At 43.9% G+C, this 12,510-nt stretch overlaps 1 protein-coding gene across 6 annotated transcripts in view; it reads left to right on the forward strand.

The window, feature by feature from the left end:
* Positions 1 to 5,601: 5,601 nt before the first annotated feature.
* The window catches only part of ZNF484 (zinc finger protein 484), a 32,855-nt gene continuing 25,946 nt past the window's right edge, over positions 5,602 to 12,510 (forward strand). The window contains exons 1-2 of one of the 6 annotated variants that reach the window (XM_027041304.2): positions 5,602 to 5,754; positions 11,014 to 11,058. Coding sequence is in view for 3 of the 6 variants with exons in the window: in XM_053205438.1 (XP_053061413.1) it covers positions 11,044 to 11,058 (15 nt within the window). In the remaining 3 variants the exon portion in view is untranslated. Of the gene's footprint in view, positions 5,847 to 11,013; positions 11,059 to 12,510 lie in introns of all 6 variants that reach the window. The other 5 variants (XM_053205438.1, XM_027041307.2, XM_015080766.3 and 2 more) reach the window with 5 other exon arrangements.

Raw genomic sequence — 12,510 nt, forward strand, 5'->3', positions numbered from 1 at the left:
TGTGGACTATGGAGCTTGTCAAAGTGAAAACAAATGGAGCCACACAGTGCTCGATTCCATATGCAGACACTTCCCACATAATGTGTCTGCTGTTCAATACATTACATAAAACCGTAACACTAACAGGAATTTCTTATTAAGTTTCACGTAACGATGACAATTCACTCCTGTGGCGCACACAGAACTGCTTCTATCAACTGCTTATAAACACCACGATTTAAAAGTGTAAATAAAATATGTTTATGTATTGTTAAATATATCACTGGGAGAAAGACAAATACCATAGGAGGTCACTCCAGCGCCCTCAAACACGCCCAGCCAGACCCACAGGCGCCCGCGCCCACCGCCGGAAGTGCAGGGGCCCGAGGCCGGGCATGTGCATCCGGTGCTGGAGCTACGCAGACCCGGAGGTGGGGACTCTGGGCCTACGGGGAAGCCACCCGCGCCCGAACTACGGAGGCCGGGAGGCGGGGCGCGCGCTCCCTGAGGGGATAGCGACCGGCGCCCAACATCCTGGACCTGGGCGCCCGCTGCCGCCCGCCTCGTGGGGACCCGAGATCCTCGCTGGCGGGAGCGGACAGAGCGGCCGCGGTGTGGGCTGGAGGGAGTGGGTGGACGTAGGGAAGACCCTCCTCGGAAGAGTCTGGCCGCTGCGGGGTGGGGTGGGGGTGGGGGGGGTGCTGGTGGCCAGGCCAGGTGGGAGCCACAGGTGGCGGGGCTCGTGCAGGGCACATTCTGTGCGTGACTCATTTCCCAGAGGAGGAAGGCCGGTTCTCAGAGAGGCTCACGAACCCAGCATTCAATCCAACTGGTAAGGACCCTGTGTTGTATTTATCTCCCTGGATTTCCGGGCCCATCAAGATGGCCACAAAGTCTCCCTGACCGAGCCCGAGTGGGGCTCCTCTGCGCCTTCATCTCCACTGGGCTCCACAATTTTAGCGAGAATCCTACTGAGTCAGTTTAAAGAAAATCCACCACCCTTGGTGTCTGCTCACCTTTGCTATCCGATCAGGTTACTCATCCTCACCCTCCGTGTCTTATCATCGTGGCATGCTTTCAACAAGAGTCCTGGTGAGTCCGTAGGAAGAATCCCCCTGGCCTTGTTTCCTCAGACCCAGGAAATTTTCATCCACTCGCCCTCACTCTGCTCCTTGGCCGTAACCCTTCCCCCCCCCCCCCCCCCATCCTTGTATTCAGAGCTGACCCGAGTCTCTCCTCCAGCAAAAGCCCTTTGCAGTAGTCCTTCACACCTATCATTATAGTCCGGAATAAACATGCCTTCCTGTTTTAACTAGTGTCAATAACTTCTTTAATTTTTTCTTTAACAATAAGGAAACTGAAAACAATAGCTAAGATATGTTTATGTAGCTTCATGTGAAAAATACGGCTTCCAGGAAGTTGAGGCAAAAAGGGAAACTGGATGAGTAGGTACTAAAGGCAAAGAAGGAGCTTGGCATCTTGTGGGAAGTCAGACTTTGTCTGACCTCAGAACTCCCAAGAGGCAGGCGATGGCTTCTGACCTCCTAGGAGTTCCACTGTTTGACCCCTTTTTTGCCAAGCCCCTCTCTTTGACTCCCCTAAATCTTAAATCAGCCATTCCTTTGGTGGAAACAGCCTTTGCAAATGGCAGGTGTGTATTCAGTTTGAGGTTACTAAGTATAAAATTCACAGGCTTTGTTCTCTTGATGTTTCTAATCTGTATTTCCTTCCAGGCTCATGCATACAAAGGTATGACCTCCCTATCTTGACCCAGTGCCCAGGGACCTCTTCACCAAGAACCCTTTCAAAACTCTTCAGTTAAAGACCACTAGGATCACACCTGTGGTTAAACAACATTTATGTTGCAGTAAGGAAGAACATCATGGGGAACCATGAGTTATCTCAGAGGAGTTAGAAAGAGCCTACTTGGCTCTTGGACTTTGAATGATTTGCGGTAGAGTCTCAGGGAGGGGGGAGATTTGCTGTAGGTTGGATACTGTCAGAAAGTAAGGCAATGTGATGATTATTTTGTGGATGGCACGGCAATCTTGTTTTTGTCTGTGCTTAGACAACATGAAATGTCCTTTTTGTGTTGCAATTTATCATGGTCTCAGAATAATCTTGTCTGAAGTTAGTATTCTGTAAGATTGTTATGTCCTATGGGACAACAAAATGATGTAGCTGTGTCAGACCAGTTTGTAATAACATTGAGGCCTAGCTATGAAGGAAATATTGACTGAATCGAAGGTAGAAATACAGCCCCACAACAATAGTTGAAGACTTCAACACTCCATTTACAATAACCTTAAGACTGAAAAAAAAGGGGGGGGTGCTGACAACTCCAGATTGACCAGAAATGGTATATTAAGGGGGCTGTGGACAAAAGTATCTCTTGGACAGCTGCAAGATGAATAGATCTTTTACAGTTTCACATATAGATCCACATAAATATAGTCAGCTGCTCTTTTACAAAGAAGCAAATACAATACAACGAGGCAAAGGTAGTCTTTTCAACAAATGGTGCTGGAGCAACTGGACATCTGCATGTGCACACACTCCCAAAGAACCTAGACAAAGACCTTATTCTGTTCACAAGAAGTAACTCAAAACTCATCAAAGAACTATATGTAAAATGCAAAATGATAAAACTCTCAAAAGATAACATAGAATATGGGGTGCCTGGGTGGCTCAGTCAGTTAGGCATCCTACTCTTGGTTTCAGTTCAGGTCATGATCTGATGGTTTCGATGAGTTTGAGCCCTGCATCAGACTCTGTTCTGACAGCATGGAGTCTGCTCGGGATTCTCTCCCTCTCTCTCTCTGTCCCTCCCCTGCTTACACTATGTCTTTCCCAAAAATAAATAAACTTAAAAAAAAATAACATGAGATAAAACCTAGGTGATCTTGGGTATGACAGTGACTTCTTACAATGCCAAAGGCCTATCCATTAAAGAAATAATTGGTGAGATGGACTTTATTAAAATTAAAACTTGGGGCACCTGGGTGTCTTGGTTAAGTGTCTGACTTCTACTCAGGTCATGATCTCACAGTTTGTGAGTTCAAGCCCTGTATTGGGCTCTGTGCTGACAGCTCAGAGCCTGGAGCCTGATTTGGATTCTGTGTCTCTCTCTCTCTGTCCCTCCCCTGTTGTGGGCTCTGTGTCTCTCTTTCTCAAAAACAAACAAACAAACAAACAAACATTAAAATAAAATTAAAACTGCTCTGCAAAAGACAATGTTAAGAGAATCAAAGGACAAGTCACCAACTGGAAGAAAATATATGCAGAAGACACATCTGACAAAAAATTATTATACAAAAGACATAAAGAACTCTTCAAACTCAACAATAAGAATACAACCTGATTTTTAAAAATGGTCCAAAGACCTTATCAGACACTTCACCAAAGAAGATGTATAGATGACAAATAAGCAAATGAGAAGATGCTTGACATCATATGTCGTCAGGGAAATGCAAATTAAAACCACAATGAGACAATATTACACTATATTAGAATGGCTAAAATCCAGAATACTGACAAAAACCAAATGCTGGCAAGGATGTGGAGCAAAGGAACTCTCATTTATTGCTGATGGGAATGCAAATAGCACAACCACTTTGGAATACAGTTTGACAGTTTCTCATAAAACTAAATACACTCAAAATATGATTCAGCATTTGCACTCTTTAGTATTTGCCCAAAGGAGGTGGAAACTTATGCCCACACAAACATTTATTGCAGCTTTATTCATAATTGCAAAACTTGGAAGCAAACAAGATGTCCTTTGGCAGGTGAATGGATAAATAAACTAAGTAATCTTACATACAACATGGGAGTCGAACTTACAACCCTGAGATCAAGAGTCACCTGCTCTACCACCTGAGCCAGCCAGGCACCCCAGCAATGGAGTATTATTTAGTGCTAAAAAGAAATGAGCTTTCAAGCCACGAAAAATTTACTAAGTGAAAGAAGCCAAAGTTTATGTACTATATACTATAGGATAGTATATGACATTCTGGAAAACTATATGATATTCTGGAAAAGTAAAAACTATGAAGGCAGAAAAAAGGTAAATGGTTTCCAAGGGTTGAGGTAGGGGAAGAGAAATAAGCAGAGAACAGAGGATATTCACAGAGGGTACCATAATGATGGATACTTGTCATTATATATCTGTCCAAACTCATAGACTATATAACACAAAGAGCGAACTATAATGTAAACTATGGACTTTAGGGGATTATGGTACATCAATGTAGATTTATCAGTTGTAACAAATGTACAAGTCTGGAGGAGGATATTAATAGGGGGAGGCTGTGGATGTATGGGAGCTAGAAGGATATGGGCAATCTCTGTACCTTCTAAATTTTGCTGTGAAGTTAAAACTTATAAAAAATTAAATTCTTAAAAAATTCCTTTTTTGTCCTTTTAATATTGAATTCAATATTTAATATTTAATATCCATATCATTTTAATAATAATATTTAATACCTTGCTCTTCTCTAATTTCCTAAGATGGAAGTTTTGATTATTGATTTTAGTTCTTTCTTCCCTTCTAAACTATGCAATCAATTCCATAAATTTCCCTTTAAACACTACTTTTACTGCATCTTACAAGTGTTTATAAGTTATATATTCATCATTTAATTCAAAATATATATTTTAATGTTTACTTATTTTGAGAGAGAACATGTGTGTGAATGCGAGGGTGGGGTGGGGCACGGGGAGAGAGAGAGAGAGAGAGAGAGAGAGAGAATCCCAAGCATGCTCTGCACTGTCAGCGCAGAGCCCAGTGCAGGGCTGGATCCCACAAACCGTGAGATCATGACCTGAACTGAAATTGAGAGTCAGACGCTTAACTGACTGAGCCACCAAGGTGCCCCTATTTCATTGTATTCTTAAAATTTCCTCAAGACTTCTTCTTTGGCCCATGGATTATTTAGAACTGCGTTGCTTAATTTACACGTGTTAGGGGCACCTGAGTGGCTCAGTTGGTTGAGTGCTGGACTTCTGCTCAGGTCATGATCCCATGGTTTGTGAGTTGGAGCCCTGCATGGGGCTTGCTGATGTCAGCACAGAGCCTGCCTCAGATATTCTATCTCCTTTTCTGCTCCTTCCCAGCTTGCGCTCTTTCTTAAACAAACAAACAAACAAACAAACAAACAACAAAAAGCCCCCACTTAATTTACAAGTGTTAATTTTCTGTTGTCTTTCTGATGATTTCTAGTTTGATTCTGTGTCCAGAGAACTAGGTTGTATGATTTAAGTTTTACTAAATTTGATTTGTTTTATGACCCAGGTTGTGACCTAGTTTGGCAAATGCTGCGTGGGTGCTTGAATAAAATGTGTACCTTCCTCTTTTGGGGTGAAGCGTTCTATAATTGCTGATTGCCTCAAATGGTGGCATTGAGTACACGGGAGCGAGGGGAAGGGTCTCGGTTGTTGTTTCCTGGTTGTCTCGCTCTGGTTGTTTCCTGGTTGAGTCCCAGAGTAGCACCTCCGCCCAACCACGTTTCCCGAGACAACTCTGAGCTCCACGGTCTTTACATCACTTCAACATGGCCGCCTGCACGCCTGGGCGCCTAATGGGCGCCGCCATGTTGGCGCGGGCCAGCCATTTGGAGGGAGCCGCTTTTAGCAGCGAGCCATGTTAAGTACTCGCGAGCTGGGGCCAAGAAACCGCTGCTGAGCATGCGCACACCCGGGCGGCCCCGTGAGGAATCCCGCAGAGAGTGGGGCTGAGCGAGAAGGGAAGTCGGCCAGATTTAGTCACCACCTGAGGTAAACGGCCACTGTTTTGAGAGGGCGTGGGTGAGGGGTAGGTGAGTGCTGCGATGGGAGCATCGGGAGATGAGTGACGAAGCGTCGCTGAGGTCCGTGGTTAGCAATCCGGCCACTGACGGGGGCGGGCAGTGGATGCAGTCATGGGGTCGATGGGGTCTTGACTGTGGATCCGCGGGGGAGCGATGGGGTCGGTGGGATCTCTGAGGGCGGGTCCGCGGGGAGGGATGGAGTCGATGGGGTCTGGACGGTGGATCCGCGGGGAGCGATGGGGTCAGTGGGGTCTGGACGGTGGATCTGCGTGGGGAGAGATGGGGTCGTTGGGGTCCGGAAGGTGGATCCGTGAAGGAGAGATCGGGTCGGGGTCGGGGGATCTCTGACGGTGGATCCGTGAGGGAGAGATGGGGTCGGGGGGATCTCTGAGGGTGGAACCGGGGAGAGATGGGGTCGGTGGGGTCCGGAAGGTGGATCCGTGAGGGAGAGATGGAGATGGTGGGATCTCTAACGGTGGATCTGCGGGGAGACATGGGGTCGTGGGGTCAGTAGAGGTGGGTAGCTGTTGAGAATGAGGAATGAGGGATATGAGGGGTGAGAGATTGAGGTCTTAACTGATTTTGTCTTTTAAGCTTATCAGTTTGTTACTATTTATTTTTTTAAGTTTATTTAATTTTTTGATAAGTGTGTGAGTGAGCGAGGGGAAGAGAGAGAGGGAGAGTATCCCACTCAGGCTCTGCACTGTCAGCTTGGAGCCAGGAGCAGACCTTGAGCTCACTCGAAGCGGGTCTGGAACTCAGAACTCAGACCCCAAGTTGGATGCTTAACCAGCCGAACCCCCCAGGCGCCATATTTTTTTCTTCTCTCTTTCCTTCCTTCCTTCCTTCCTTCCTTCCTTCCTTCCTTCCTTCCTTCCTTCCTTCCTTCCTTCCTTATTTATTTTAAGAGAAAGAGAGAAAGCATGAGCAGGGAAGGAGCAGAGAGAGAGGGAGAGTGAATCCCAAGCAGGCTCCTGTCAGCACATTACCATACCAGTCTTGATCCCGGGAAGCATGAGATCATGACCTGAGCAGAAGTCAAGAGTCAGCGGGGTTGGGGGTGGGGGGGATGGTCTAAATGGGTCAGGGGCATTAAGGAATCTACTCCTGATATCATTGTTGCATCATATGCTAACTAACTTGGATGTAAATTAAACAATAAATAAATAAAGAAATTAATTAATTAATTAATTTAAAAAAAAAGTCAGAAGCTCAACCAACTGAGCCACCCAGGTGCCCCATTTTTTTCTGTTTCATACTTTCTACTTTCATTGTAGTGGTTAAGTTTCTGTTCATTGTTACCATTCTACACCCCGTATAACTTATGTTTTTTCTTATGTTTTAATTAGAAATGTTTTATCATAGAATATTATCAATTTTACCTTTAATGGCCTCATCCCATCACCACTCTTGTCCTTTTTTATAATCATATCTCTTGCAAAAATTATTGCTGAACAGTATTTTTCTTTGGGAGATCTCATCTGATTCAATTTACACTATTTGGAATACTTTTTAAAGTATTTTCGCCAGATAAGGATAGAGATACTCTGCAAGTACTTTTATTTCTGAAAATGTCTTTCTCTAGCCTTCACAGAGAAATGGCCTTTTAAAGATTTTTTTTAAAGTTTATTTATTTATTTTGAGAGAGAGAGAGCAGGGGAAGGGCAGAGAGAGAGGGAGAGAGAGAGAATTCCAAGCAGGCTCTGCACCATTAGCATGGAGCCCAACATGGAGCTTGAACTCACGAACCATGAGATCATGACCTGAGCCAAAACCAAGAGTTGGGCACTTAACCGACTGAGCCACCCAAGTGCCCCAGAAAAGGCCTTTTAGATACATTTCTGATATTTAATTTATTGCAGATGAGGTGTCTTGATTTTCTGAAAATTTTCTCTGTAAATAATCTGTTATTTCACATGTGCTTTGGATTTATGTGTTTTTGATTATCTTTAAAATTCAAGAATATCCCCAGATTTGATCATTGATTGGGTTCCTTCCTCTGTGTGTGTGTGTGTGTGCGTGTGCGTGTGTGTGCGTAAGTTTGTGGGGAAGGCTAATGGTACAGGCCTAGTAGTGGTGTGAGTGGTGGGAAGTGTGCTTGGGTACCTGGTGCCAGTGCAGGTGCATCTGGGATTGGGACTCTTGGGATGATTGATGAAGATGCATGGTGGGTGGTGATGAAAGTGTGGAGGCCAGCAATGGGGGCATGTGATATTGTGATATAATAAGAAATAAGTATTTTTGTCTTAGTCCATGGTTCCCAGCACATAGCTCCTAAAACCTTTGTCATTTCCTAAATGATAAGAGCCACAGGGCACCTTTTGTTCCTGACTCCAGAAATTGCTCCAGAGAGATGAAGGTGAAATGGATGTTGTCATCATTCCTAATAAATTCTTTTGAACCACACCTGAGTTTACGTTAATGAAGTAATTTTTCGAAAGTCTCTCCATAACCACTCGAGGAGGGCTGGTTGCCAGGGGAGCGAACCATGTGATTAGAGCGTTGGAACTTGAAACCCATGCCCCGAATGGAGGTTGAGTCAGTCACCAATGGCCAGTTATTTAATTAATCATCTGTATGTAATGAAGCGTCCATAAAACCCCAAAAGGATGGAGTTTGGAGAGCTTCTGGATTGAACACATAGAGATGCTGGGAGAGTGCGGCACCCCTTCCCATATACCTCGCTCTATGCGTCTCATCCATCTGGTTGTTCCTGAGGTATGTCATTTTATAATCAATTGGTAATCCAATAAGTCAAATGTTATCCTGAGTTCTGTGAGCTGCTCTGGCAAATTAATGGAACCCGAGCTGGGGGTCCTGGGAACCTCTGATTTACAGCCAGTTAATAAGCACAAGTAACAGCCTGGGCTTATGATTGGCATTTGAAGTTGGGGCAGGGGGCACTCTCATGAGAGTGAGCCCTCAACCTGTGTGATCTGATGCTAACTCCAAGCAGATGATGCCAGAATTGAGTTAAATTGTAGGACATTCGGCTGGTGTTGCAGAATTGCTTAGTGTAGGGATTCCTTCCCCACCCCCGACCTTTTCCAACACACACACACACACACACACACACACACACACACACACACACACATTTGATGACCAGAAGTATTGAGAATGGAGGAAAGACATATAGGAGGAATTTTTCCTTTGTGGGGCATGGAATTTACTGGTGGCAAGCCAGAACGATCAGGTTAGAGTGTTGGAGGCTCTGTGATCAGGGACAGTGGAATGAATGATTTGGGGTCTGTGAGCAGCAGGCTATGGGAACCAGTGATTCTGAGGTGTGAGTAATGGCTCTCGCAGGAGGTCAGTGTGCAGCAACTGACAGTGGAGCCACTTGTGGAGTGCGAGTGAGGAACTGGGGGTCGGGGTTGGTGATGACTTACTTGAGGGGGCTGTGAAGTCAGATGACATCTGGTACAGTGATTGCATTCTACGTGGATTACTGATATTGTAATAATATCAGTAAGTAATTTTAGTGAGTATTTATATGCCACACCTGTCTGAGTGCTTTTCAAGTATTGTAAGTTTGTTTATCTAAAAAGTATGAAGATGGGGAAACAGATTGAAGTGAGTTCTCTAGGTTGTCATGCTAGAAGATGGAAGAACTGAGATTCAAACATACATTGATTTGGCTCCAAATTCTCGTTGTTCCCCTGTACCACCCGTCCCACACCGTATGAGGCTCTTGGGAGGACAGCTGAGTGGCTGTCACCATGTGGCACTGTCTCTGCAGGATCTCTTTGTGTTTCCACAGATCCCTGGTATCAGAGCACAATAGTGAGCCTTCAGAATCTCTTTTTCAGACTCCAGTCCACCTTGGCCCAATATTTGCTGGCAGAGTTTAGACATGAAAAGTATATTTAATAGGAATACTTTTAATATAAAAGTTCAAAGCAAAAATTAATTTTAAAAGTCTATCATGAAAAAATATTGGGGAGGATAGGTCTAGGGTCAAAGGGACACAATGACCAATGTGTGTGTCTTGATTAGAACCTGCTTCCAGGGGCGCCTGGGTGGCTCAGTTGACTGTCTGCCTCTTGATTTCAGCTTAGGTCACGATATCAGAGTTCGTGGGAGCGAGCCCTGCATTGGGCTCTGTGCTGACAGCAGCGAGCCTGCTTGGGATTTTCTCTACCTCTCCTCTCTCTCTCTCTGTCTCTCTCTCTCTCTCTCTCTGCCCCTTCCCGCTCACTATCTCTCACAAAAATAAACATTTATTTTTATTTATTAAAAACAATTTTTTAATGTTTATTTTTGAGAGAGAGAAAGAGACAAAGCATGAGTGAGGAAGGGGCAGAAAGAGAGGGAGACACAGAATCTGAAGCAGACGCCAGTCTCCAACCTGTCGGCACAGAGCCTGACACGGAGCTTGAACCCACAAATCGCGAGATGGTGACCTGAGCCTAAGTTGGAGGCTCAACCAACTGAGCCACCCAGGTGCCCCAAATAAACAAACATTAAAAAAAAAAGTTACTTTGTTTTATAAGAATATAAAAATTACCTATAATTTTATCACCACCCAAATAATATATCTGTTAACATGGTAGTATATTTCCTCCCAGACAATTTTCTTTCTTGTGTATGAATGCACTCATATATGTGTCTATGCGTGTATGTGTGCATGTGTATGTACACACATATTGTTCAGTGAAAATGAAACCATACTATTTGGTACATCTTTTTATTTTTACTTGGCCGTTTAACATATTTTTCTACTGTAATTTAATTTTATGTGTCTTTATGTTTTCAGGATGGTCCACAAATTATTTAAAGAGTCTATAGTTATTGGGTATCAGTATGTTCTAGCCTTTTAATTTTGTTGTTAGCCATGCTGTGGTGAAATTTCTGCTTTTCAATTTTTGTGCAGGGGTGCCTGGGTGGCTCAGTCAGCTGAGCATCCGATTTCGGCTCAGGTCATCATTTCATGTTTCATGAGTTCGAGCCCCATGTCGGGGTCTGTGCTGACAGTGCAGAGCCTGCTTGGGATCCTCTGTCTCCCTCTCTCTCTGCCCCTCCCCCACTCTCTCTCTCTTTCAAAAAATAAATAAACGTTAAAAAAATAAATTAAATTTGTGTGCAATTCAGGATGATTTTTTATGATGTCCTGGAAATGAGTTTTTTGGGTCAGGTGCATGGATGCTAAATGATGTATATGTCCATGTGTGGGACTCTGGCACACTTCCTTCTCTCATTGGTCACTCTGTTCATCTCTTCTCAGATCTCTGCCTCTTTCCCAGAAGAGCCAGAAATGACCAAGTCCCTGGTGAGTTCTTATTTGTTCATTTATTTATTTGTTGTTTTGTTTTCTAGTGGATTTTAGGAAGCATCTAATAACCCATATCGTAAGATGGACAAGTATAAATTAATAAAAACCAAGATCAGAGGGAAAAAAAGAAGTGACTATCAACTCCAAGTCAAGCTTGGAGTATAGATATATGTGAGTTGTGATTTTATACAGCTATGAACTTTGAACTGCGAGATTGTCTCTGGTCTCCGTGAAAGACATAGCAATAATGAAAATGAGATACTGGTTTATATTGTTGATAAGTAATTTATTTCATCTGTGGTAAAGATTGCCTGGTTCTTGATGCTTGAGAAAAATTCTGATGGCTCTTCAGATGAATGGAGACAGAACAGTGTCTTCAACAAGAACACTGTTAGAAATACACTGACAGGGTTTCCATCATTACAGAGCGGTGCTTCTCTCGCTGGCACGTGACTTCAGATTCTTATTTAATAGGGTTGGGATTCCAACAGGGTGTCATTGCTGCTTGTCCAAGGACTACCTTGTGAAACAAAGTTTTGAGGTTTTATCATGAATAGGTGTTGAATTTTGATTTTCTGCATCAGTTGACATGGTTGTGGAATTTTACTTCCTTAGCCTACTGCTATGATGGATTACATTGATTTTCACATACTGAGCCAGCCTTGGCAACCTTTGAATAAACCCCATTTGATCATGGCATATACTTTTTTTTTTTTAATGTTTATTTATTTTTGAGAGAGAGACAGTGAGAGACAGGGCGAGCAGGGGAGGGGCAGAGATAAAGGGAGACACAGAATCTGAAGCAGGCCCCAGGCTCTGAGCAAGCTGTCAGCACAGAGTCTGACGTGGGCCTGGAATCCACAAACCGCGAGATCATGACCTGAGCCAAAGTCAGACACTTAACCGACAGAGCCACCCAGGCACCCCGGCATATACTTCTTTTTATGTATTTTATTTGCTCATACTTTGTTGAGGACTTATATTAATGAGAAATATTGGTCTATTTTTTTTTTTTTTTATTTTATTACTACTGTGTATGAATGAAAGTTCCAGTTCCCCCCTGCTTTTTCCCACACCACACCATTGGAATGTGAAGGGGCATCTTTGTTCAGCCAGGCAAGAGTGGGAGTCTAGGCCACTCCTTGGGTCTTTACTGGTGGGCGTGGGGTCAGGCCCAAAGTTTTTTGTTTCTTTGGGTTTTTAATCTGTTGTGTTTGGCTAGAGTATATTTTGCCTAAAATTTTTCTGCCTTCTAGGTTGCCCCTTTGCTGATCTTTTAGCTAGAGAGAGCAGACTTTTCTTTGAGCTCTCTTTGTGTGCTCTTGTTGATTCTGGGTTGTAGAATGTTCTAGCACCTGTCAGGGCTGTATGAGGCAGTCTTCAGGAACTAATGTTGTGTAGTTCCTTGGTTCCTGAGGTCCCTAGCCAGTTTGTCTCTTATTCTTTGCC

This window comes from Acinonyx jubatus, chromosome D4 (genome assembly GCF_027475565.1).
Source record: "Acinonyx jubatus isolate Ajub_Pintada_27869175 chromosome D4, VMU_Ajub_asm_v1.0, whole genome shotgun sequence".
Classification (NCBI taxonomy): domain Eukaryota; kingdom Metazoa; phylum Chordata; class Mammalia; order Carnivora; family Felidae; genus Acinonyx; species Acinonyx jubatus.